The sequence below is a fragment of the Marmota flaviventris genome, chromosome 3 (assembly GCF_047511675.1).
Source record: "Marmota flaviventris isolate mMarFla1 chromosome 3, mMarFla1.hap1, whole genome shotgun sequence".
Classification (NCBI taxonomy): domain Eukaryota; kingdom Metazoa; phylum Chordata; class Mammalia; order Rodentia; family Sciuridae; genus Marmota; species Marmota flaviventris.
The window spans coordinates 169,790,218-169,817,967 of NC_092500.1; the positions used below are offsets into that span (position 1 = coordinate 169,790,218).

The 27,750-nt window shown below is 51.8% G+C and overlaps 1 protein-coding gene across 1 annotated transcript; it reads left to right on the plus strand.

Moving 5' to 3' along the window:
• Positions 1–4,575: 4,575 nt before the first annotated feature.
• LOC114085865 (L-gulonolactone oxidase) lies at positions 4,576–26,318 on the plus strand. Its single transcript, XM_027927185.2, has 12 exons — positions 4,576–4,584; positions 5,682–5,783; positions 7,027–7,152; positions 8,570–8,664; positions 10,817–10,907; positions 13,224–13,409; positions 16,911–17,018; positions 17,783–17,859; positions 23,441–23,590; positions 23,721–23,885; positions 25,537–25,627; positions 26,190–26,318. The coding sequence occupies exons 1-12, from the start codon at positions 4,576–4,578 to the stop codon at positions 26,316–26,318; spliced, it is 1,329 nt and encodes a 442-aa protein (XP_027782986.2).
• The last annotated feature ends 1,432 nt before the right edge of the window (positions 26,319–27,750 follow it).

Consider the following 27,750-nt stretch of genomic DNA (forward strand, 5'->3'; position numbering starts at 1 on the left):
ACACTATCTCATTTACTTCTTACAAGACCCCCATCTTCGGGGCTGTAGCTCAGTGACAGGGCACTTGCCTAGCATGCATGAGGCTCCGGGTTCAATTTTCAGCACCACCAAAAATAAACAAGTAAAATAAAGGCATTCTGTCTATCTACAACCACAAGAGAAAAAAAATTAAAGACCCCCATCTTACAGATGAGGAAACCGAGGCTCTGGGGAGGAGCTTCCCAGCTCATCAGAGCCAGTACTGGGGCTTGAAACTACATGTGTGGAAGACTAAAGTCCATCCCTTAACTCCAGTCTCAGGAGCACAGGAGGAGGAGCCCCTGTCCAATTGGGCAGACAAGACAATTGTCATTGGTCTGTGGGACTTAAACATCAGCCTTGGCTTTTGTAAATGAGTGTCAGTATCAGCTGGGAGGCAGCCAGAGAACAAACGCTCTTATCTGCTCCTCTTTCCGGCCTTCACCTCTACCCCACTCTCCCTGTCGGCCTGGTGGACTTTGACGAGCACAGGTTTATTTGCCTCTGAGCTCTTTGATTCCTTCCTGGCCCTTTGGAGCTACCCAGGCCCCTGTGAGGACAAAGCCCTGCCCATGCCCTGTGGGTCCCTCCAAGCACTGAAATGCGTCCCCCAGCTCAGGAAGAGCAGCTGCTCTGGGATGGGGACGGCCCTCAATAAATAAGAGTCGTGGCCGAGGGTGACACAGGCTGGCCAGGGCTGCATCGATCACCTCGAACCAGTCCTGGTCAGCTGCCTGTCTCCCTGGCATTCAGCACGCTGCAGAAGGCCGCGATTGATCTCCACCGTAATTGAATCTCACAAATGGGCGGCGGCGTAATTAAGGGGCCCACGGGGCTTCATCAGAAATCTCCAAGGGCAGAGCAGCGCTGCCTCGTGATGAATGGCCGCTCTCCTGCCCTGCTCCCAAGGCACAGATCCGGAGCTCTGGAGGGCAGCCAGTACAGAACAAAACAAGGTGACCCCTCAGAGTGTGCGAGGACAAGGGTCACTGGACCACTTTGTAGGCATTTGCCATAGTTTGTACTTAAATGTCCCCCCAGGTCCCACGCATTAAGGGCTTGGTGGTCAGCACTGTTGGGGGGGGCGGATTTAAGAGTGGGGCCCAGCGGGAGTTGCTCTGGTCGTTGGAGGTGTGCTCCCCAAAGGGAGAGTGGGGCCCCAGCCCCTTCCTCTGCCTCTCTTTAGTTTCCTGCCTTAAAGTGACTGGTTCATTTCCCCAAGATGTGCTGCCTCACCCTAGTCCCCAAAGCAATGGGACCAATTGGTCAGGCACTGGAACCTCCAAAACCGCTAGCCCAAACAAACCCCTCCCCTTTCTAGTTTTGATTACCTCAGATATATGTCACAGTGACAGGAGCAGAGCTAGACATGACTTTGGGGTCCTCCTCTCTGGGAACATGGGTCCAGGCCCTGCTCTACCCCAGGACCACGGTTGATGATTCTTTTTCTCACCCACCATCAGCATTGGACAAAACCCTGTAGGACAGGTTAAGAAGAGAAAAGAATAACAGATTTAGGGAGTTCTATGTGACACAGAAGCCCTTTGGAAATGGAGAAGGGTTCTAGCTTCTGTGACTGGCTTGGGGAAAGGAATTCTGGTTTCCACAGTTGGGGAAGAAAGGGCTGGACACAGAGGGCAGGAGAAGGACAAGGAGAGATCTTGCTTCTGATCCTTCCAACAACCCTGAATTCAAAGTCTCAGCCCACCAAGGTGCCGTATTTTGGTGTATTGTGTTCTGAGCCCCCACAGTTACAAACCCACCTTCTAATCAAACACTCAACAAAGTTCCTAGGTGAGGATCTAACTTCTTGTTCTGAAGGAGTCCATCTCCCACCACTTTTCACCATGTTAATGCCTAAATGGAAAGACAGACACATCCACGCTGCAGAGGCTGTGACTCTCGGAGCTTGTGTCCAAATTTCAAGGACAGAAGCGATTCTTCATTTGCAACCTGAAGAAAGAACTTCTGAGAAAAAAGCCCAAACATTATTGTTGAACACTTTGGGGGTGTGTATGTCTGTTCATCATCTCCACCAACTGTCCTGGAGGTGGGCAGAAGCCAACTCTGAATGGCACGGGATGTGGTTGTAGAGAGCTGGACCTAGGCAGCCAGGGCAAGGTGGCAAGGGAGGAGGTCAGGGGCACAGCCAGACCAAAGGAGCATGAAGAGGGTCTTCCAAAGAGGTCAACTTCCCAGCTGACAAAAGTGCTCATGAACACAAGCAGGGGACCCAATCAAACAGACACTTCCAAAAACTTGCCCCTAAGCAGAGATTAAATAGAAAAACTAAAATATATGCATGGACACAGGGGTGCCAATGAATAATAGTGAGAGCTCATGGACAGAGGAGGAGACAAGGGGAGGAGGAAATTCCAAAAAACAGGCCAAAACTCCCCCACCCAACTCCCAGCTCCTTCAGAGAAGACTGTCTCTGTCACTCTTACAGACAGCCTGCTGCTTGCGATCTCTGCACCCTGTTCAATTCTTCGCTGAGTGGAGACAAGGAACCCAACACCCCCAGATGGTAACCACAGGGCACTTCATCCTGCTTGTCATGAACGCTGAATGACCTGAAGCCCTTCATCATATTTTAGAGAATGAGCTGACGGCAGGAGATGAGAAACTGATAGCTACATAGGAGAAATCGTTAAATGGTCTACAAAATGTTCACAGCAAGATCACGGGGTCCCAAAAGAAACGTGCTGAGTTATGGGGCACAAGTGGCATGTCAAGTCATCATTCTCATTGACTAACAAGTCTGGTAGAGAAAAGGAATTTTTAAAATTGCTCTTCTGCGACCACGGAAATGGCAACATCAATTTCCTTGTCAATGACTCTGAAATAATTAAGACTCAGCAATATTGAACAGGCTGAGTCCTTCAGACCAGAAGAAATAAACAAATCCTCGACCTCAATCACGGGTGATGACAACGCAAATTGAATTAACGGATACCCACCATTTTTGCTGATTTTCATTTCTTCTCATATGATTTTTTTTTCCCAATAAAGGCAATTTATATAATTGATGTGCTTGGCCCAGGGTGAGGTGGAAGCCTTCCATTCTAGAACAATAGTCAGAAACCCTCTTGGCTCTGGCAACCTCAGCAGGAGGTCGGGGGGCCTGTGTGCCTGCCCAGGCTATGGAACTGCCCAGGTCTGGTCCATGCCCGAGGTTCCCAAAGCTCTGTCATGTGTTAGTCACAGCCTCTGGGCCCTGCCAGGGGTTTAGGACAGTGAAGGTGAAGGGACAGTGGCCAGTCTGTTAGGTGCTTTCCCCACTCCCCAGCCCCAGAGCCCCACTCCCTGTCCCCAAGACCTGCCTTTCCCAGCAAAGTCCTGCAGGGCGGGTGACTTGAAGGGGCACACCCCCCTCCGTCCTGGAGCCTGAAGGTTTGAGGTCCGGTGTCGGCAGGGCTGGCTCCTGGGCTTTCAGGTGGCAGCCTTCCCTAGGTGTGTCTGTGTCCCAATCTCTCCTTAGGAGGACACCAGTTCTACCTGGTTAGGATCATCCTAACGAATTTTCTTACCTTATCACCTCTTGAAAGGTGCCATGTCCAAATACAGTTGCATCCTGAGGTCTTGGGGGGTTGGGCTTCCAAACACATGAATTTTGGTTCCGGCTCTTCCCTCTGCATTGCCTCCACAGCTCCTCACCTGTCTCTGGGCCCCCTTTCTGTGACCAAACTGCTCTAAAAGCTCATGAACAACACTTCTCCCTGTAGGTCACCCGTGGGAGCATGCAGCTCCACTCCCACCTCACCGCACAGTTCACACATGCTTTGTTTGCACACGCACATGCAAACATGCACGCAACTCAAAGGAAACATTGGCTTGGGGACACAGGTGTGCCTCTGACAGCCCCAGGATCTTCTTCTGTCTCCTTAATAGCTGTGGATGACCAGCATCCAGGTTTACTCATCCCCCAGGTCTGAGGAATGAACTCAGCCACCACTGCCTGAGCCCATGGGCCCTCCTCCAGGCCAGGGCACCAAGGCAGCCCCCCATAAAGCCCCCACAAGCCCCCCACATCACGGCCTCCCTGATCTGTGGTGTAAAGGACCCAGTTTTTGTTTGGGATTTGTTTGCTTATTTTTCAGTGCTGGATCAAACCCAGGGCAGCTAGGTAAGTGTTCTGAGCTACACCCCCAACCCAGTGACCCAGTTTTGAGACTGGATTCAGAATCCCTAGTGTGAGTGTTGGGGTCGGAGCTTGGCCTGCTTCCAGAGCCTCTACCTAAACCCTGCCCTGCCTCCTTTCTGCCTGAGAGGGGCTCCCAGGAGGGGGCAGGGCCCAGCTGCTGTTTGTACTGGTGACCTAACTCCTGCTGGGGGTGGAGCCCGTCCCGCACACTCCCTGCCTTCACCAAAGCCCCTTGGTGTGCAGCAGCAGGGACCCAGCCTGAGCTGCCCCAGCACCAAGGCTGCTGCACCTCCTGCCCAGGGCTTTGTTCCTGGAGAAGGTCGGAGACAGCTGAGGCCCCTGACCACCGCAGCCATGGTAGGTGCTCATGGTGTGGACAGTCAGCCCATCTGTGCTGTGTCCAGACTAGAACTATGACCCAAGTGTGGGAGGGCAAAATTATGCCACATTTGGGGCCAGGGGAGGCCCTATGGACCCTCCTGACATAAACTTGAGGCTCTGGGGGAGGCGTTGGGGTGCAGGGAGAGGTGCAGGGGAGGAAGGCTGGGCTGGACTCAGCACCTTCACTAGGTTGCTGGGAAAGTCACCTCACCTCCAGGGCCTCAATTTTGGCTGCTGAAAACAGGAGTAAGATCACCTAGTCCATGTCACTAATGTAAGATCTAAATAAGTCAGGAGCTGTGGTGCACACCTGTAATCCCAGCAGCTCAGGAGGCTGGGGCAGAAGGATTGACAGTTGAAAGCCAGCCTCAGCAACGGTGTGACTCTACGCAACTCAGTGGGGCCCTGTCTCTAAATACAATACAAAAAATAGGGCTGGGGATGTGACTCAGTGGTCAAGTGTCCCTGAGTTCAATCCACAGTACCACCCCCACAAAAAAAAAAAAAAGATCTAAATAAGATATAAGGATCCCAGCACACTGCCCTATAACAGTGGTGTCCAACAAAGAGAGTCTTATCTCCAGGACTTGGTGCTTTGGGTTAGGGGCCAGAAAGACTCTGCCTTCGAGCCTCCCAGATGTGCCCCTTCCCTGCTGGAGAAGCCTGGTGGGGAAGCTGAGAGCCAGGAGCTGCCATTCCTCCTGGCCACCAGGGCTCCTGCAGTCCCCTCTCTGGGCCTTGCTCAACTGCAGCACAGCTGGATCCCTCAGAAAAGTGCCCAGAGCAGGGACCACCTTGGGTCCTGCCTTCTCGGGCTCTGCCCTTGAACTCATTTAGCCCCCTAAACCTAAGAATGGGCAGAATTTTCCATGCAGCTGTCCATCAGATCAGAAGATATCAAGGAGACAATATCAGGGGGCCCTGCAGGGAGACCCACAATTTTAGAGTTTCCAGTGCATGTTTGATCTTAGGTCAGCCCCTGACCTGAGAGCTGATTAGGGCAGAGAGGAGCCTGGGCCCACCACTGCGACTCGGCTTCCCTCTCCACAATGGTGGGGAGTAAGGGAGACACAATCGGGCTTGAATTTCAAAAGCCTGCTTACTTGGTGAGACACGCACGACATTTTTCCTTGTACAGGTTCATGGGCATAAAGGGGTCCGGTTCCAAAACTGGGCAAGGACCTATGGCTGTTGCCCAGAGATGTACTATCAGCCCACATCTGTGGAAGAGGTTAGAGAGGTGAGTATCCATCTCTGCTCTGCTGCCCTGGCAATGGAGAGAAGGCTAGAAATGGGACTCGCTAAGATGCCACCCCAGCCCCAACCCAGAACTGCTGGCCAGTGGCCCCTGCCCACCTCTAATCTGCATAGCCATGTCCCAAGGACCTCAGATCTGCACTCGCTGCTCAGTCCTCTTCTGTGATCTGCACACGTGCACACACACAGGTGCACAGACATGTATGCACACTGTCTCATCCACACTCACACTTGCATGGATTTCTGAGAAGAATCAGTAGGTAGTAGGGAAGAGCACTGAGTGTATGAAGGGAAGAGCATCTGGAGAGTCCTGGGTGTTGGCTGCAGGTGGGGACAGGGATGCTGGCAAGGCAGAGTGGCTTTGGACTGATCAGAGGGGCAAAAGACTCTATTTGAGGGAGAGAGAGGGAGCTGGGGATGTGTGGTGGTTCCTAAGCAGACCCCTGCCCTGTGAATCACAAAAAGCAGGAGGTATCCCTGCCAGAAAATGGTGTGACACAGTTAAACAGGTGTCTTTATTGTAGAGCACGGTGAGTGGCCGTCAACATGCCGTGCAGCAGGGGGGAGGGGGAGGAGCTGGCGAAGACCAGCCCCTGCACAGCATAGCCTGTGCTTCCTGATCTCAGAAGACTGTGAGCGCTTTGTGGAATAAATCATAAGGCCAGTGTTCTGTAGCACAGATAGGAGGCTGTTGGAGCAGGGAGAAGACAGTGAACAGACTCATTTAAATGACATCATTCATCCATTTATTTCTTCACTCAACAATCTTTAGATGCCACCTATTTTTGCCAGGCCTGGAGTAGGCTCTGCAGGTTCAAAGTCAAATTCAGTCACTGATATTGTCCCTGAGGAGCCCTAATTGGAGCATGGAGGCAGACCATAGGTCCTTGTAGTCAAGCTAAGGAGCTTGTGTCTTATCCTTAGGACCCTGGGGCGCCCTTGGAAGGTTTTGTGTTGGTAAGGATATGATGGGGTTTGCCTCTAGAGAGCCCTGAGCTGCAGCAGAGAGAATATCGGAGTGGCAGATTGGGAAGGTCCCTTGGATGTCTATCCAGGACCGCTTCCAGGCCCATACTCTCTTTCTTGTGTGACCTGCACTGCAGTCTGGAGTCAGGCGAAGTCCCTCAGGCCTGGTGCATCTCCCGGCTGCCTGCGCCCCCTGCAGGTTAGGCCAGGATCCTGCAGGTTCACCCGCTGCCTCTCTGACTCTTGTATTGTCTCTGCAGGTACTGGCCCTGGCCAGGCAGCAGAACAAGAAGGTGAAAGTGGTGGGTGGTGGCCACTCACCCTCGGACATTGCCTGCACTGATGGCTTCATGATCCACATGGGCAAAATGAACCGGGTTCTCCAGGTATGGGGGCCCTGGGCTCCCCCTCTGCTGGCCCCAAGCTTGACAGCCTCAGCCTTCACCCAGACCCCAGGGCACATGCTCCTCAGCCTTTCCCCCCAGTTTTCAACACCTTGCCACCCCTGAGCCCCCAGAGTAACACCCTGATCCCTGGCCTTTTCTCGCACACTCCTCACTTGAACCCTCCCTGGATTTGAGGACGCCTCAGGTCAAGTCGTCCTAGTCCCTTCGGCCATGGAGAAGATGTCTACTCCCCTCCCCTGCCAGAGCCTCCTCTCCACTTTGCTAGAACTGGAGCAGGGAATCAGATTCCCAAAAGGCAGACTTGCAACAACAAATTCAGAGAGACCTGAAGTGGCACTTACGTAGCTTTCGAAGTGGAGAAATTAAAGATCAGAGAGGGTCAGTGACTTGCCAGCCAAACAGCAGCAAAGCTGGGCACAGACCCAAGACTGACACAAGCTCTGAGCTGGGATGCTGTCCATGCAGTTCAGAGCCTGTACTTGGCACCTGCCAGCAACTCAGGCTCCTGCCCCTTGTTAGAACTTCTTTTCTCACCTGCTTCGGTCAGCACCCCTAACCTATAATTTTTGGCAAATAATCCCCTCTCCAAGCCCCCTAGAAGGATCTGAGTTTCTCTTACTGTTTCCCCATTTGCTCAGGCTGATAGTCTCTAACTCTTAGAAAACATCTGGGCTAAGATATCAGCCATGGCAGTAATTAACTCTGATTGCTAATTAGTGAGGACTGAGCTCTAGCAATTTATTTTTACTGAGCTCTGTGCTCTGGGTCAATGGAAGGAGCATGAGCTTTGGAGTCCAACAGATGTGGACTCTCATTTTGGTTCCGCCACCAGGGTTTGTGTGACCTTGGGCAAGTGACTTCAAATCCCTGAATCTCAGTCTCACACCTGTAAAATGCAGAGACGCTCCTACTGCTCAGGGCCACTGTGGGGATCTCACGACAGCACCTTTGTTGCTTGGTTGGGCATCAGACAGATGCTAAGTCTCTGCCCTTCCAGTCTCGGCCTTTGCCTAGGTCTTCCCAGGGTGAGATAAATGGAGAATCTGAACTCCATTTAGGAAAGTCAGGACCTAGGGGAGCAGGACCTCTTTAGTTGTCTACTTTGCACGGGAACACAAACAAGTCCCACTGTCCCAGTCTGTGCAGGTGGGCAGGATCCTCGTTCTGGCTCTGCGGTGTGAGCCTGGGCAAAATACTCGCCACCCCGGGTGTGCCTCTCCTCCTCCACCCAAGCTCCAGCACCCTCAGGCCCCATGCCCCTTTAGGCTGCCTGCAGCAGGAGCTGGCTCAGGCTGATCACCAGCTGGGACAGACACTCATGTTCCCAAGGAGCCTGGCTGCTGAGGTGAGGCTGGGTAGGGGCCTGGTGCCTCCCAGCTCTGCTGGTCTCTTGCAGGTGGACAAGGAGAAGAAGCAGGTAACCGTGGAGGCTGGCATCCTCCTGACAGACCTGCACCCACAGCTGGACAAGCACGGCCTGGCTCTGTCCAAGTAAGAGCCCCTCCTCATTCCCAGGTGGGCCAGGGCTGCCTGCCACCCCCTGCACTGGCCTGGGCCAGACATTGAAGGATCTGGGGGATTCGAGAAGAGTGTTTCTCAGGGTGCCCTTCTTTCTCTGGATCTCCGTTCTTCCCCCTCAGGATGTTTGTCTCTTCATCCCCTATGGGTCCAGGGGCTCTTCTGTGGGAACAGAAAGCAGCAGGAGTTGAGTTGAACCTTACAAAAGAGTCTTGACTAAGGGTGTCACAGTGGCGCATTAAGAGTGCCTGAAAATTTTCAGTAAGCAACTCTAGGGATCAAAACACAAGGATATGCAAAATAAGCACTCAAAGGAACAGAGGAGCATGGGGACCAAGCTACAGGGCTTCCTGGCATGCCCATCCACGGCCTCGCTTGTCCCTCCATCCAAATGCAGTCAAGGGAGTAAATCTCTGCATTTCAACCATTAGGAGACGGCTGTTTGGTACATTAGTGTAGCAATCTTGTTGCAGCTGGAACTCCACCACAGAAGCCTGAACTTGGCCTTGGTGCCCCAGTCTTATCACAGGGCCTGGGCATCGCAACTCCTTTGCACTCTGGAAACCATCTGCTCCTGCCCCTCTCAGAGTCACAGCAGTGCCAACTGTCCTGGAGTGTCTGCCCTGTGTGGACCTCATTCAGGCCCTGGAGACACAAAGCCTAGCAAAGCCCAGCCCCACACATAAGGACTCCCAGCCAGGGGCAGACAGGTGCAGAAACTGTCCAGCCCAGTGCAAGACGGCAGCCTCCATGACACCCAGGTGGCCAGCGCACTGTAGACCTCCAGTTGGCCCCAAGGTCAGGCCTTGGCAGGAGGGGAATGTGTGAGAGGGTGGGAATCAGAGCAGGGTCCCTGCAGGAGGATTCAAAGATAAACTAGATATTAATCAGGAAAAAGAAAGGAGGAAGGGATCCCAGGCCAAGGAAAGGCAAGCCCTGTTATCTCCACCCTCTCCAGGCCAAAGTTGAGACTTTCTTCCCCTGGGTCCCTCTGTGAGGGCCTCCATTTACCCACCTTGGTATATTCAGAAGGAGCCATATCACCAGCTAACCCAGCCATCGTGGACACGGGTAGACAGGACAGTGAGGGGGTAGGGCGTGGGTAGGGGAAGGCTAAATAGTGCTTACATTTCTCTCATCCTCTTCCTGTTCTTCCAGGGCAGCCCCCAGGGCTCATCTCCTCTCCCCAGGAAGATATGAAGGGAGGTTTTCCAGTCTTTGTTAAATGGCCTTGAAAGTAGGATAAGTAGGCCTTTGTCCTCTTGCAACTGGGGCAGGGCCAGGCCAAATGCCACCCCCCATTTTCTACTGGTGAGACCCAGGCCCAGCCCATTTCTGTATGGGACCATAGGCTACCTGGGTTGCTAGGTAGCCACAGTGTAGCCCCATGGCCCTGGCTGTCCTTGGACCATCAATAAATATTTGTTTCCTTCTCCCTTAAGCTCGTGCCGAATGTCTCAAAAAATTCCCAAGAAGTTAGTTTTTGGATTTCTTTTTTTTAAACTCCTGTTCCACTCCTCTTCCTTGACCCTGAGATCCAGGCAAGAGTTTCTAATTCCCACCCCCATCGCACACGCCTCCCGAAGGGTGCTGCTCCCCTATGGGTCTGTCCCCTGTGCCCACAGAGCTCCTCTTACCCATTCTGGGGCCCGGAGCCCCAGGCCGAGGGATACAAGCTTTATCTTGGAGTCCCCAAGGAACCCCTGCAGGTTTCCCAGCAGAGAGTGGTGGGGCCCACTCGTCCTCTCCTCACCAGCTCCCACCCTCCTGGGCTATGTGTGTGCTTGAAACCACAAGACTTCCCAGGCTGGCTGCAGAGGAGTCTGTGAAAGCATGTGCCATCGCCAGTGGAAAGATGTGGGTGGTTGGAGGAAAATGGTCTTGTGGATTGGAGACACCCCAGACCCCAAGCAGGCAGCATCCCCCCAGACTACACCAGGCCCCCCGGCTCCTCCACCAGTCCACTGAGATGAGGCAACCGAGGCACAGAGAGAAGCAGGGCCAGCCGTGCTGCCTAGGCCAAGGGTAGATGTGGGTAAGGCCTCCACTCAATCCAGGGGGCCTGTTGTCCTGAGAAGCCTAACTGGTCTCTGGTGTCCCTCTTACTCCCTCCTGCTGAGTCCAGCCTGGGAGCTGTGTCAGATGTAACAGCAGGTGGCGTCATTGGATCCGGAACCCACAACACAGGGATCAAGCACGGCATCCTGGCCACTCAGGTGGGTACCTTGCTGCCATAGGCAGGGCAGGCACAGCGTCTGCGCACCTCGAGCTCAGCCCATCTCCTCTTTGATGGAGGGAGACAGGGGCCCTCCAGGGATGGGACTGTTCAGTTTAGCAAATGGGGTCAGGGATCAGGACAGCAGCCTGATGACCCATAATAGAACCCATCCAGGTGGCCAGGGATGTCTGGCCTTTCCATAAATACACTTCTTGAACTTCATGAGGGTCCAGCTTGGGGAAGGTCTGGGGCTCAAACCTGCAGTCAAAACCTTACTCCACCACTCCCTGGGCCGGTGCACATAGGTAGATTGCTCAGCTTTTCTAGAAGTTGCTGTGAAAATCATCAGCTAAAATGAAGAGTGAGAGATGGTGTATGGGAAATGACCCTCAGGTAGCACACAAGAAATGGACAGCCACCAAATGGCAGTTCAGAGGATGCTGTGTCCAGAGCCAACCTTCCCGAGTAAATAGCTTTAACTTAACAATCTGTCTTAAGAGGGGCTGATCTGCAGGTGGGTAGAGTCCTCCATGGACTCTGCCTTTTCCTGCTCAAAGCTGGTTTACTACCCAGGAGAGCCCAGTGGTATCAGGGGCTGAGGACAGCATGAGAGCCACCCCCCCACACACACATTTGGCGATAGTCCCAGCCCATTGTCCAGGACTGATGTCAAGCAAGTTTCTACAAAATGATGAGCAGAAAACAAAAGCAATCCTGAGAGAGCATACATCCTGAGAGAGCATGCAGGATTCCCTGGCCACCTCTCTTCGGAAGCCCTGGAAGCCATGTCTGGAAACTATGGGGAGTTGCTTACTATTGGATTTTGCATCTCAGGCCTATGGCAGCTGACAACTTTAGTGTCCACTCTACACTAGGCAGATATCCTCAGGCATGGCACATTCTCTCTTTGAGTCCTCGCCCCACTTTCTGAGATGTTGTTGCTATTATACCCATTTCACAGTTAAGGAAACAGAGATGAAAGAACATGAAAGTCCATCTGTAAACACAGTGTCCACACTTCATGGTGTTTAAGTCCCATCGAAGCATTGCACAGGCCAGCTCTCATCTGCTGCTCTGGATCTTAGACAGAATCTGGTTTTTGTAAAAATTAACACGATGTCCTCACTCCCACAGATGCCACCATGCCCCATTTCTGCCAGTTTCTCCTCTCTGGTCCTTGGTCACTGTTAATCAGAATTAGTTCGGCTGTATCTTTTCTCTCATGCTGAGCCACCGAGCCACCAACTACATGTCAGAAGCAATTTCCATCCAAATTAGCAGGTAGCAGAGCGTGGAGAAGGCCTTCAACAGTGGTGAAAGAGCGTCCCTCTGGAAATGGGGGTCAAGGGTAGAGATGCTGTCACCCATTTCTAACCAAAGTTCGAAGTACTAGCAGAAACCCCAAGTGTCTGGTTGGTGTGGCCAAGAAGGAGAGTGGAGTTCCTCAGGAAAAGGGGTCCCTGAGGCAGGGGAAGGCCCAGCGTGGCCAACATGTAGACCAGGAGTAGCTGGGACCTGGCTGAGTTGGGACAGCAGGGCTGGCCTGACCCAGGGGCACACGTGCTCTTACTTTGCCTTCTGTATTAGCCAGCTTTTTGTCACTGTGACCAAAATACCTGCCAAGAATAACTAGAGGAGGAAAGACCTAGTTTGACTGGGTTTCAGAGGATTCCGTGCATGTGGGCCAGCTCCACAGCCGACACAGAACAGCAGGTGGGTGTGGCAGGGGAAGCTACTCAGCTCCCGGCAGCAGAAAGCAGAGAGAGAAGGGGCCAGGGACAAGGTCAACCCCCCACCAGGGACCTCCTTCCTCCCACTAGGTCCCGCCTCCCCGATGTGAATTCAGCTACAAGCTGAATGGATTAAATAGATCGACCCACACATGATCCAATCCCTTCCCCAAAGCCCACCTCTGGACGGTGCTGCTCTGGTGACCAGGTCTTTAACACTGGACCTTGGGAGGACATTCAAGATCCAAACCATAACCAAGCAGCTTCCCCGGAGCTCTGGGCAATGGCAGCCGGGTCCACCCCCAGAGCACCTCTGGGCAGGGAGCCTCCCTGCCTCCTGGCTGCGAGGCACAGAGGGTGAGGCAGCCATTCTCAGAACCTATGGGATGAGAGCTGCTGAGGGCTGTGCCCACCCGGACCCAGCCTGCCTGTCCCTGCTCCCCTTCTGCTCTGAGACTGAGAGGCCTTGGTCTGACAGGAGACAGGGTGCGGAAGTCCCATGTGGTCCTTTGGGTGAGGCAAACAGGAAAGTGGGGTCAGTGGCCTAGCAGGGTTCTGAAGTGTGACTCTTCTCCGACTGCCAGGTGGTGGCACTGACTCTGATGACAGCTGATGGGGCGATTCTGGAATGTTCCGAGTCCAGCAACGCAGAGGTGTTCCAGGCCGCGCGGGTGCACCTGGGCTGCCTGGGAGTCATCCTCACCATCACCCTGCAGTGCGTGCCCCAGTTCCACCTGCAGGAGACGTCCTTCCCCTCAACCTTGAAGGAGGTACTGTCCCTTGCTCACCACTGCTCAGCCTCAGGAGAGAAATGGAGGACACTTCAGCAAGTCAGCCACATCCTACTGACAGTCCCCATGGTCCCCATGAATTACGAGGTCTGACCTCATCACCCCTTTCTTTAGCCCTGGGGAGACTGTGGCCTGAGTCCTTTGGGCAGTAAACCCCAGAGGAACTGCAGCAGGTGGCAGACAGGCGGGCGAGAAGGGGGCCTGCCCCAGGGGACAAGGGCCAGATGAGAGCCAGAAGAGGACACGTCCAGGATTCCCTGTGCAGTGGAAGTCTCCGCCATCATGGAACCGGGCACCCAAGAATAGCCTGTTTAGACTGTCCCCAAATACAGTCCCATTCTGAGGAACTGGAGGTTAGGACTTCAACACAAGAATTTGGGGTAGAAATGGAGCAATACTCAACCCGCAGCAGAGGTCAGGAGTCTCCTGGGCAATTGACAGTGAGAGTGTGGACCACCCCAAGAGAGGGGTGTGGGTGAGAGGGGAAGGTCCTTGGACACAGGAGCACTCAGGGAATGAGAGGGTGAAGAGGGATTGTGAAGGAAACTAGGCCCAATCAGACAGGAAGGAAGATAGGAAGGAGAGGGCCGGGTTCCCAAGGCCACAGGGGCTGGCCTCCATGTTGGAGGGGCCTCACAGCCAGTGCTGCAGGGGCTCAAGGATCAATACCCAGATCTGGGTGATCCTCAGGAGGCCATTGCTGACCTCCATGAGAACAGCTTTAGTAGAGCACCGGCAGGTTAAGGGGTGAATGAAAATCGCATGTGAGGAAGATATGGGCAGTAGTGACCTCTCCCGGTCAGAAAGGGGCTCAGCCCCACCTGGCTGTTGAATTTGATTTTCTGCCTCTGGCTTGGGTCGGAACTTAATCATTTTGAAGCTGAATATTTTGGCCCAGAGATAAAGGGATTGCTTCTTTTTGCCTGAGCACCCCATGTTCCTTTTCAGATAGCAGAGCTGCTGAGTCCTTTGACACCAGGCCACCCTCTCTGCTCCCCTTTGGCCTTACTGAGATGGGTTGAGATTCCCGCCAAGTCCCTTTTCCATTAGAGCCTCACCTTGGGCTGCTTCCCCACCCCAACATGCACACCAGCACACACGTGCACATGCACACGTGTGTATACATGCTCACTCGTCAGCTGACAGCTGTCCATGAGCCTGCAGCTCACCTCCACATGGAGACTTGTAACTTAGGACACTCTTGAAAACTCAAAGTGAAACTTTTAAGCAATGTTTCAAAGTTCCCAATTTGATAAGTTTCAATTGTTTCCAAGTTCCCAGTGGCTTTGATTTTAAAAGACTATGATGACTTCTAAGAAAAAACAACTGCAATCCCCTCTGCTAAAACAGAACCCACAAGTGCACACACATATAATTACACAACAAAAACTCTCAAGGGAAAGGAAATGGGCTCTGGGGAGAGGCCAGGCCCCTGAGCCTGGCTGGGCTGCTTTCTCTGGGTGACCTTGATCCTGTGCCTCAAACATCTGGGGCCTCAGTTTCATAGTGTTTTACAGGTGAGGTTGGACTTGATGTTCCCGAGGTCTTTCAGGTCTGACATCCTGTGAGCCAGTGAAGCACTTGGATGCAAAACTGTCCCCTGTTGTCCCCCTCTGCTGGGACAGAGGGCTGTGTACTGCAATACTATGTCCCTCCTTTGGAGCATCTGCTGAGAGCACTTGGGCCTTGTCCCGAGGAGGACAGGAGCCCACCCAGCTCATCCTCCCAGGGTGTGGGGAGCGGGATTTCTCTCCTCCCACTCACGGGTCAGCCAGTGTCCTTGGTGGCTTCTCCTTCCTTACTGCCCTTGCACCTCGCAGAAACAGTCCCCAACTCCTCCTGTCCCCAACACCTACCCTGCTGACAGGTGCATGCCGAGTCCAGGGTCTGAGCCAATCCTGGACTCTCCGGGCTGGATATCCTGGTCACACCTGATTGGCTCACAAATGTTATCCCCTCCTCTTGACATTTATCCCCTTCTTCTTGCTGCTGGGTGATCCTTCTGCAGTGCAGAGATCTCCTCGGAGGCATCGTTGCTCCCCCAGGATCCATGAAGTACATGGAAGTGCTCAAGTAACTCAGTGGGGGTGGTCAGTTGATCAAGACCATTGATCATCCCTTTCCAAGATTTTCTCCATCTCCTCCCACCCTGGCTGGATGGGGCTCATCTCTGATCCAGTTCTGTGCCCCCCTATACTGGTTCTCCTAAAGACACCTCAATAAGGTTGTTGGGTGCCGATCAGAGTCCTATGAAAGGAAGCAGTCATTCTCAAGCCCAGAAAGGGTCAGAGTCAGCTTTTTCATGATACAGGACAGTAGGGTGAGGTCAGATGTTGGCCCAGTTCTGTGAACGTGCTGCTGAGAAGGAGCTGTCCTTGTGCCTTTTTACAATAAATTCTCAGCATTGTCCACTCATTGTAGCCTGGTTCACGTGAAATCATAGCAACTCATTCCCAAAAAACAATCCCATAGCATTATTACTCTAAATTTGAGGGACAGAACCCACTAGAAACCTTCATGCCAATAGCTAGCAAAACAGCAAGACTAAAGTCCTTTGATGGTGCTCCTAGGAAATCCTTGATCCCAGGGACCCTCGTTCTCCAGACAGGACAGTTTGCAAGTCCTGGTGGAAGAGTTGGGATGGTGCCACCAGTCAACAACCACTTAGTGCTGGATGAGCACCACAGAGTCACTGTGCCTAGTTTAGTGCTAAGTCTCCCTTCCATCATGGAATCATCCCAGGTGGGAAGCTGCATAGGTGTGTTTCAGGAATCAGAGCTGAGAAAAGGGGACCATTACATTCCCCGCTGGGATTTGGGACTTGAATCCAGAACTTGTTCCAAGACCAGAGCTCTTCCCCCAACCCCACAACTGGAGATCAACCCCCAAAGCTATATTTGGTCACAACTTGACCCATACCTGCTTGATGGGTTTCAGGGAGATGATTCACCTGTGACATTATTTCAATGTGTCAATGATGAGCCACTTCAGAGCAGTTCATTAAAGAAATACTATGCATCAGGGGATAAGAAATAATGATAATGGTGATAGCAATGATGACAATGACAATATAAGAGTAACTGTTCTAGAAACTGTAGTGTATGCCTACCTAATGCTTAATATGTGCCTGGTATCACATTAGGCACTTCCTAGCCATTAGCTCATTTAATCTTTGTGACAGTCCTGGTTCTACAGATGAAGAACTTGAAGCAGAGTGATAAGTAACTCTCCCAAACTAGTAATTGCTTAAAGTAGGACACACAAGAAGTCACTTGTGTCCCCTAAGCTATCAGGGAAGTCATCACGTAAGTGGACCATCTTAATACCCAGCATATTTGAAGACTCATTCTGTGCCATTTGGCAATGTGTGGGCAATCTTAAGTATTTCCTTTTGCCAGAGAGAGACAACATCTGGCCCCTGATTTCCAGTGTTCGCCTTCTGTGACCACCAGTCTCTTCCCTTTCCTCGTGCTGTTCTAGGTCCTGGACAACCTGGACAGCCATCTGAAGAAGTCCGAGTACTTTCGCTTCCTCTGGTTCCCACACAGTGAGAACGTCAGCATCATCTACCAGGACCACACCAACAAGGTAGGTATGGCGGTGCCCCTGGCCCTGCCCAGCGTCTTGGAAAGGGTTCTACCCAGCCCCAGAATGACTGACACTTCATGCCTTCCTGACGGTCAGGGAGCTGGGAGTATGGCTGAGTGTAAGGAAGCGAGCATCAGGGCCAGAGGGTGGAGGGAAGGAGAAAGGGGGCCAAGTGGGACCCAGTGTATCCAGAGGGGGACCCTTAGGGTGTGTTCAGAGTCAGCCTACATGTAGGGAGAATGAAGCAGAGGACAGGGTAGGACAGGTGAGAGTCCTAGACAGCTGGGCTGGACCTCAGAAACCTTTCTTATATCTATTCTTATATCTATTGCCCCCACCTCCAATCATAGAGTTGAAGAAACCACTAGTTTGATCTCATCCATGTCCTTGGCCAATGGCTGCTTCTCAGAAAACAAAGCCATCACCCAGATTAACCTTGAGGGGGCCACAACCCCTCCTGTTGGGGGCAGCACAGGTTCATAAAGGGTGATTGCTGGACCTCTGGGTTGTGGGCTTTCCAGAGGAAGGACAGATGGATGAACATCTTTGCCTTGTGCACAGTAAATGAATAAACACTTGTAGAAAAAAGCATGAAACCAAAGGTTAGAGCATAGCACCTGGCTGTGCCTCCAGGAGGGAAGGCTTTCAGCTGCACCCCCCACTCTCCACCCCTGCTGCCTTCCTGCACAGCCACATCCCAGACACCAAAAGTCAGGAGGCAGCTCAGTCCTGGCACTGAACTGATGACACATTCTCCTTCCCAGCCCCCCTCTTCTTCAGCCAACTGGTTTTGGGACTATGCTGTTGGATTCTATTTACTGGAGTTCCTGCTCTGGACCAGGTAGGAATGCAAAGGAACCTTTTTCTGCAACTGCCATATGCTGCTAAAGATGTAGCTCATCAGAAGAATAATGCCCCTACCTTTATGCATGCAAGTTGTGTCTGTCTCCTGGGTCTTGGCAGAATTTTGCATCCCTGGATGCACATTTGAATCACCTGGGGAGCCCTAGGCTCACCTTAAGGGCAATGGAAGTCATTAGAAGAGTTTGAAGGAGGAAGTATTTTAAAATGAGCCATCCAGCTGCCAGGAGGGATGGCTGGGAAGGAGAAAGAGGGAATGTGAGAAGAAGCTGCAAGCCCATGTAAATAATGCCTATGATGAGGTGGTGACTGTGGAGATGGAGAGAAATGCATGAATGAATGGATGGTGGATGGATGGATGGATGATGGAAGGATGGATTATAGATGGATGATACTTCATGCCATCCTGACAATCAGGGAACTGGGAGTATGGCTGAGTGTAAGGAAGCAAGCAGCAAGGCCAGAGGGTGGAGGGAAGGAGAAAAGGGGCCAAGTGGATAGATAGATGGATGGATGATGGATGATGGATGGATGGATGGATGATGGATGATGGATGATGGATGGATGATGGATGATGGATGATGGATGGATGGATGGATGATGGAAGGATGAATGATGGATGGATGATGGATGATGGATGAATGAATGGATGGATGATGGATGAATGGATGGATGGATGATGGATAGATCCAAAGTATATTAAAACAAAAACAAAAAACACATGGTGTATTTAAAAAGTTGAAATGTCTAAACCTAAGAACAAATAAATAACAGATGTGCCCAGGCATTGATGAAATCATCTCCAGGCTCCTTAATCAGGGTCTACCTGGGACTGACCCTCTGTCAGTCACTTTAACAAAGCAAGTATCCCAGTGGCACCAGGACTGCAGATTTATTTCCTAACGGTGCATGGCTAAGAGTAGGAGACATAATACTGACACATAATGGGCACCATGTGGAGATACTTCATCCTGGGTCAACCTTCCAGTGACAGGAGATAAGAAAATGGAGAATTTCATTTTGTCCCTTCTCTGATGTTGACATCTCCTCTCCTCCTGGAGGCCATTCCACCTGTTCCCAGGCCAAATGAAGAGTTTCCTCTCATCCTCCCAGAGTCTTGTGTGCATTCCCCAGGGGTGATGTCACCCTGTGATAGGTGCCTGAGTACAGTCCATCTTTGCAATGAAGTGTCTGGCATCTGATGCGTAAGACTCATTCCCTGGGTTTGACCATGAAAAAATACATTAGGAATTAGTCTCCATCTAGAGTCCAACTTCCTGTCTTCAGATTCCTGCTGTTCTACATAGCAGGACTGGGCAAGTTGCAAAATGTTTCCATGCTTCAGTTTCCTCACCCATAAAACAGAAATGGTAATAGTATTCATGACAGAGTTGCAAGGCCCCAGTGAGATCAGGTAAAACTCTTAAGCAACCCTTGGCCCATGGAGGATGTACCAAGTGTTGGCTGTTATCCTTTGCTCTGAGAGGTGCCATTCACTTTTACCCTACTTCTGGCTCCTGTCTGCCCAACTCTCCCCTCCAGAGGACACTGCTTAGGGGCCTGTAGAACCAGATGATTGGCACGTCTAGGATGAGCATGTTTGTCATCTATTGGTCCTCAGGTCATCCTAGCCCCTCTGCTGGATCTCCCTCAAATGCATCCACTCCTCTCTGGTGCTGCACCCGGGCACTGTCCTTACAGCCCCAGAACGGCTCCTTTCTTCCTCCCACCTCACCCTGCACCCTCCACCCAGTAGCCAGGCTGACCATTCCAAAAGACAAATTAGATGATATCACCTCCTGCCTCAAGGCAAATGGGAGCCTCATTAAACTAAAATTCTCAAGCCATGCAGTTGTAGCCTTCTAACTGGGCAGTTTAACAGTTCTTTGTGTGTTCACAGTGTTGTACAACCAGGCCCTCCATCTAATTGAACATTACTATCACTCTCCATCAGCATTCCCCAACATCCCAACCCCAACCCTGGAAAACACTGTTCCCTGTCCCTATCAATTTGCCTATTGTGCACATTTCATGTAATGAAATTAGATGGTATGTGACCTTTGTGACTGGCTTCTTTTGCTTTGTGCATTGTTTCCAAGGTTCTTTGTGCTGCAGTATATGTCACTATTTCTTTCCTTCTATGGACAAATAATATTCCACTGTAGGGCTAGACCACATCTTGTTTACTGATTCTTCAGTGGATGGGCATTTGGATTGTTCCCACTTTTGGGTGCCGCTGGATAATGCTGCTGGGATTTTCATGTATAAGTTTGTGTGTGGACTCATTTTCAGTTCTTTGGGTACATGCCTAGTAGAGGAATTGCTGCCTCAGATGGCAATTCCATGCTTAGCTTTTTAAGAAATTGCCAGATTTCCAAAGGAACTTACCAATTTATAAGCTCACTAGCAATTTACGAAGATTCCAATTTCTCCATATCCTAACAAAGTCATCCTGTTTAAGGTGGTATCTCATCGTGGTTTTCATTACAATCTCTCTGATGATAATGGCATTCAGCATCTTTTCATGTGCTTATTGGCCATTTGTGTACCACATTTGGAGGAGAAATGTCTAATTCAGATTTTTTTGCCCATTTTAAAAAATGGATTATTTGACTTGTTACTGATGAGTCTAAGAGTTTTTTAAATATATTCTGGATCCAGTCCCTTATCAGATATATGATTTGCAAATATTTTTTCTCATTCTATGATTAGTCTTTCTACTTTTTTAATAGTGTTTTGTGAAGCACAAATAATTTTAATTCTCGTTAAGTCCAATTTATTATTTTATTGTTGTTGTTTTGTGTTATTGTCTCTAAAAAAAAAGTCCTAACCCAAGATTATAAGGATTTTCTTCTAAGAGTTTCATAGTTTAGACTTTCAGCTCTTCTGTTGCTCTGATCATTCTCTATGGTTTGAGGTAGGGATTCAACTTCACTCTTTCCTTGTGGATACCTCGTTGTCCCAGCACCATTTGTTGAAAGGCTGTTCTTTTCCCATCAAATTATCTTTCTACTTTTGTTAAAAATCAATTGACCAAATATGTCAAGGTGATTTTCTAGACTCTCAATTCTACTCCCTTGATCTATAGGTCAGTCCTTAGCCTTCACCATCTCGATTCCTGCAGCTTTGTAGTAAATTTTTATTTGATTCAGGAAGTGGGAACGGATCTGAGTCCACACCCTTCACCGGTTTCCCCTCTTGCCTTGTTAGCCTTGGGATGAAATCACACTTTGCTCCTGGGGTTGTTTCTCCTTCCCCTCCTCCTCCTCCTCCTCCTCCTCCTCCTCCTCCTCCTCCTCCTCCTTTCTTCTCCTTCTTCCTTCTTCTTTTTGGTACCAGGAATTAAACTGAGGGACACTTATCCACTGAGCCATATCCCCAGCCTTTTTTTAAAAAATATTTTATTTAGAGACAGGGTCTCACTGAGTTACCTAGTGCCTCACTAAATTGCCGAGGCTGGCTTTGAACTTGCAATCCTCCTGGCTCGGCCTCCTGAGCCGCTGGGATTACAGGTGTGCACCACAGTGCTGGGCCTGGGGTTTCTTCTTCCTCCGAGATCTTTCTCTTGTCCACCTGGTGGGTTCCCAGTTACCCCTCCACCCACAGCTCAAACCTCCCACCTTCACTATGCACTCCAGTGAGTTAGTCCCCCTCCATGCTCCTCACCTTTTTAGTGATCACAAAGTTGCCTCCTTGAAAGTTCTTGGTCTTTCTGTCCAGCTCCTCATGACCATGCAGACGGCCTCCTTCATCCTGTATCACCAGCACCTACTGCAGTGAATCATTGGTGGCTCCAGACGGTGATTAGAGCCAGCTCAGCTCAGCAGGACCCTGAGCTGGCCGGTGCCCATAGGGTCATGGTTGGTGGCTCCCCCAGGCCCAGCACTGGCTGTCCCCACAAAGAACCTCTGGACCTTGCCCCTTGGCCCCATGCCAGGACTTGTCCCCCTCTGGCACCCCCTGCCCCAGCTGTCAGCTGCCAACCTGAGGTCTGCTTCCTCCATCTTCCTTCCTGTCTTGGCCTCTCTGCTCACAGCCCTGAACATACACAAGACTATACAGATTCAAGGACACAACCTAGCGCTGTCCCAGAATGGGACCGTCCCCACCTTCCCACGTCCCTGAGCCCTGAGAGCACATCATGATGTAGGAGAGCCAGGGCTTCAGGGTGTCAGGCTGACCAGGCTGGAATGCATGTCCTGGCGGTCCCACCACCAAAGGCAAACATAAATATTAGCCAGGACACAGCCCACCCGAGAGCTTCCCCTCCCTCCCCTCCACCTGGTCAGATGCACAGGCCCTGGGCGAGATGCTGCTCCAGCCTGGGGAATTTCCTTTGTGTTCTTGCCTTTCCAGTCTAGCCATGGTGAGCATTTAACTCGTTTATAAAGAGGAAAAAGGACCTGGTGTGTGGGGGCCTGCCTGTGTGTGTACACACAGATTTTGGCGAGTGAGTTTCCTGGAGTGGAAGGCCAGGTGGCAGCTCCTTCCTGGCCCAGGAAGCGCAGAGCCCTCCCTTGGTAATTACCTGGACAGTTCTAGCTCCATTTCCAGGGACAAGAACTTGGGACTGGAGACCCCATCCAAGGAACTGGTCCCCACTGGCCACTTAACTCTACAGCAATCCAGGCTTCCCAAGGTGTGGAAGGAGGGTGAATACCACAGTCCAGCAATGACCTGCTGAAATTAAAACCCCTCCTGCCCTTTGCCCCGACCAGCTGGTGAGGTTTGAGACAAAGACATTTATTGCCGTGTGGTCTGAGGTGGCAAGAGGCTGAGAACAATCTGAATAGCCGTTAATAGGCGAACCATGGATGAAGGGTACAGGGTTGCCACTGGAGTCCTAGACCAAGGCCTGTCTCTGGGATCCAACAAGTCAGGTCCTACCATCGCCCCAAGCCAAACTGAGAGGGCACTGGTGGAAAGCATGCAAGGAACTTTCATCACCATAGTTACCCAGGAAGACAAGGGACCCGTGTCCTCAGCCCTGTCTTCCAGGGGCTGACAGTGACTGTTTTAGAAAAGGGAATGGAGACAAGGGTGGGGAATCCACAGAGCCGGAGGGCACAGCTGCTAGAGCAGGTGATCTAGGCCAGGTGGGGCGGGGCCCACCTGGAATCACAGCTGCCCGGGAGGCTGAGGTGGATCACAAGTTCAAAGCCAGTCTCAGCAACTTAGTGAGACCCTGTCTCAAAATTTAAAAAAGGGCTAGGGATTCGATTCGATCCCTGGTACCAAAGCGAGCTTTTCTTGCCTGAGACATAGTTTTGATTCTTGTCTCAAGAGCTTAAACCATCAGGCCTCTTGCTCCTGGAGTCCAAGGTGATGTGATGAGGCCCTCCCTCATGAAGTTACAGTCCCCTCACCTGGTTGGCCATGCGGCCACTGAAAATGGTTTAGAGCCACAAGCTGGAGGAGGGATTTCCAAGCTGTAAATAAGCCACAAAGGCACACGAGTGTTGAATGAGTACCTTGCATACAGCTGGCACACAACACATGCAGGTATTACAATTATGATGCCCCCTCAGCAGAACCCAATGTGCCCTCCCCGTCCCCTCCAGCACCTTCCTGCCTTGCCTCGTGGGCTGGATCAATCGCTTCTTCTTCTGGCTGCTGTTCACCCGCAAGAAGGAGAACAGCAACCTCAGCCACAAGATCTTCACCTACGAGTGTCGCTTCAAGCAGCACGTCCAGGACTGGGCCATTCCCAGGTAGGCCTGTCCTGGGGCAGCTGTACCCAGTGGGCCACCCCAGAGCAGAGCCCTGTCACCACCATGCAGAGCCTGGGGTTCGCCCCTTCCTCTCTGAGGTCTGGCTTCTGTCCCCCTGGACTGAGCGCAGAGAGAAGACCGAGGAGGCCCTCCTGGAGCTGAAGACCATGCTGGAAGCCCACCCCAAGGTGGTGGCCCACTACCCCGTGGAGGTGCGCTTCACACGGGGGGATGACATCCTGCTGAGCCCCTGCTTCCAGAGGGACAGCTGCTACATGAACATCATCATGTACAGGTGATGGGCTCACGGAGAGGCTGGGCCAGGTGGGAGGAGGTCCCCCTGGATTTGAAAGTGCCCTTCCTCAGTGTTTCAGTGCTGGCTCGGACGCCACCTTCTCTAGGGGGACTCTGCTTATTCTGACAGCTGGAGACGGTCTCTCTCTCTGAATTCCTTATGACACTTCCTCTCTGTAGGCTCTGATGACATAGATGTGGCTAGTCTATATTATGTTAATGTAATGTTCATATTGCTTATGAATTAATATCAATTAGGAATAACTCTGATGCAGATATTATGGAATGACAGCTATAGTCCACCTCATGAGCCCACTCTGGTCAGGGATCCTGACAGCCTGGAATGCCGGGTTAAGAAAGATTCCGAGGCTGGGTATCAGTTTGGCAGGAGAGAGGATCCTGCTTGACACCAGGTGCCTGTGTGCATGCACGTGCCCTCTTGATGGCTCTGCAAGGCACATTCCCAGGGCTGCATTGTCTTCATCCTTCTGGGCAGGGCATCAGGCTCCAGGAAGAGGCTCCTGTCCCTGGGGAGTAGAAGTTCAAACATTATAAAATTTCTGCCTCCCCATTCCACCTCCGTCCATCACTGCCCTTCTGACTGCATGAGAACACTACCCCCTCACTCTCCCTGAGTGTATTTCTTCAGTGTAAGACCCAGCCTCGGTGGGGGGGGGGGGGGGTGTCCAGGGGATGATTCAAGAGAGCACTGCTGCTGAGGGCATCCCAAAGAGCCAGGACAGAGAGTTTCTGGATGACTGATTAAAGGGGCAGTGGCTCACATCAGAGAGGAGCAAACTCCTGGTGAGCCCCGCACCCCATCCATCTGTGGCTAGTCTATATCTTCTCCCTACCTGTGAATTCCCATTCAGAGGTGAGGAGGTCGGCGGGGGAATGCATCTCAACATGTTCATCTGCATCTTTAAAAATGAAGTCAGACTTTTCTGTCAGGCAGTCAGTCTGACTTGGCCAGTTGACCAGGCGGTGAGAACTGGGTTGTCCATTAGGTCATATGACCACGTTCTCCAGACCTGAACCAGGGTATCCTGAGCTTCCAAGGTTCTGTTAAAAGATAGCTAAAACACTGAGCATGTGTATGGAGACACACACATACAATCATGCGACACTCAACAATGGGGACATGTTCTAAGAACTGTCAGTGGGTGCTTTTGTCATTTTGAGCATCACTGGGTGCACTTAGATAATCCTAGGTGGTACCGCCTACTGCTCCCCTAGGCTGTAGTTCAGCCTGTTGCTCCTGGGTTACAGACCTGTGCAGCACGTGGCTAAGGAGGCAATTGTAACACGATGGTATTTGTGCATGTAAAGGGAGCTGAACAGAAAAGGCACTGTCTAGGTACTAGGTGACAGGAATATTTCAGCTGCATCATCTTATGGAACCACCCTTGTATATGTGGCACAATGACTTTCAGATACCAGTTAATAATACACAAGGGGACATACACTCTTCAGAATTCTTTGGGGATAAGCAATGCTCTGGAGACGCTGGATAGCCGCTGTCCATGTCCTGGGGGTAGAGTCAGCCTTAATCCTCACCCCACGTGCCAAGACTGGGTAGGTAGGTACCTGATGACTGGGTTGGATGCAGGGCAAGGGCAGGGCTCACCTCCTTTTGTCGTCCCCCACCCCAGGCCCTACGGCAAGGACGTGCCGCGGCTGGACTATTGGCTAGCCTACGAGACCATCATGAAGAAGTTCGGGGGCAGGCCCCACTGGGCCAAGGTAGGACTCCTGGGCAGAGCAGCAGGGCAGAGCTGTGAGCTGTGGCTTCTACCAGGGGGCGCCTCTCCCCCTGTTCCCCCAGAGCGCTCCAGGACAACCATCAGAAACGCTGCGGCTGATCCTCCCCCACACTCAGCTCCTCTCCCTGCGCTCTGTTCCAACACACCAGGACTGCTGTGCTCTCCGGTCTTCAGAGAAATGCAGTCTTTCACTTTGATTCTCATAGGAAGCTTATGAGCAGGATTAGGCACAGGCATCAGTGAACCCATTTAACAGACAGGAAAGTGAGGTCGCTCCATGGCACTGAAACCACAGCCCCTCCACTGTGGCACGCTGCCCTTGGCAATGGGAATAGCAATCCAGGGCTGCGTTCTAGCCCCTTCCTGCTGTGCCTTCCAGGACCCTCTCCCTTCTGTTTGGTCTCTACGTGGTGCACCTGCGTGTGCGTCTGGGGGAGGGGTGTTTCGCACACAGGCTTGGGGACTCTGGGGTGGCTGCCTTGCAGCCCTGCTGAGCTGCAGGCACCAGGGACAAGGCCCGCTGCTTCTGGTTGTCTCCACAGGCCCACAACTGCACCAGGAAGGACTTTGAGAAAATGTATCCTGCCTTTCCAAAGTTCTGCGCCATCCGGGAAAAGCTGGACCCCACTGGGATGTTCCTGAATTCGTATCTGGAGAAGGTGTTCTACTGAAGCCGTAGAACCCCTCGCCCCCAGCCCACCTTGATAAGGGTGGAGGCCCAGCGTCCCCCAACAGAGGGCAGACCTCCCCTCCAGACCCCACAGCCAGAGCTTGGCTCCCGCAGTCTCCCCTCCTTCCCTCCCTTATCCTCACAGCACGCCCAGAAGGAGGTGGCCCAGCACCCCAATCCCTGTTTACATCTCCGTGACCTCCTTTTCCTACCCCTATAATCAACACACCTGGGAGAAAGGGGCAGCCCAACATAGTGTGTTTGTCCAGAGGTCAGAGATTCGCTCATTGGCAAGGTCCACCTGCTGGCTAGGTGGGAGTGAAGTCCCCAGGTCTGCAGCTGCAGGGGTCCCTCCCCAGCCCCCTTAGCAGGTGTGTGGGCACAGAGGTGGTGTGGACCTCTGCCTTCTCTCCCACATGAGGCTCTTTCAAATGCTCAGCTGACTGCCTGCCTACAACTGCTCTCTGCCGGAAGCCTCGGACAGCCTGGGTCTGACCGTCAGTCTGTCTCTTTCAGGGGGTGTTTAGGGGGGACCCTCCTCATTCTCTTCTTAATAAAAACTAGCAATTGATTCACTGCATTCCCTCCTCTTCGCCCCCAGGGTGACTCTGGGAGCAAGGCTTGCTCCACTGGCCTCCCTTCTGGGGCCTGCCTCGGAAAGGTTTCATATTCCCTCTGGAGTGAGTTTGCCTCTCCCTACCTCTGGGCAGCTCCTGGAGTGTGCCTTGGTGTTCTCGGGGACCTACTATGCACCAAGTGCTTTGGGGGAATTAAAAGAAACTTAAGATAGCTTTCTGCCCTTGAGAAACATACACTAACCATCTCTCTCAAGGGGTTAACATCTAGAATACACAGAGAACTCCTTTGCTTTGCCAACAGAAAGGCAATCCCACCAACAATAGGCAAAGGACTTCAACCTCAGACATTTCTCTAAAGAAGATACGCAAATGGCCAATGAGCATGTGAAAGATGCTTAGCATCACTTACTTAGGGAAGTGCAAATAAAGCCACAATGAGATACCACTCCACCCCCAGGAGGATCAATATTAACAACTATAAGGTTTTTAAAGAGCAGAAAATAACAAAGTGTTGGTGAGAACCTGGATCTTGTGTTTGGAATCCTGTGCTTTGCTCATGGGATGCAGAACAGCACAGCTGCTGTGGGAAGAGGTGTATTCCCAGAGGAACAGAAGCAGGATGTTACAGGGACACGTGTGCACCCCTCTTCACAAGAGCCAAAACGTGGAAGCAGCCCGAGTGTTGCTGAGTACATGAATGGATGTGCAAAATGGGGTCTGTATCGACAAGGGAATGTCATTCAGCCTCAGCAAGGAAATTCTGGTACCTTCCATGACATGGATGAACCTCGAGGGCATGGCACTGAAATAAGCCAGTCACAAAAGGCAGCACAGCACGGGTGTGATTCCATTTAA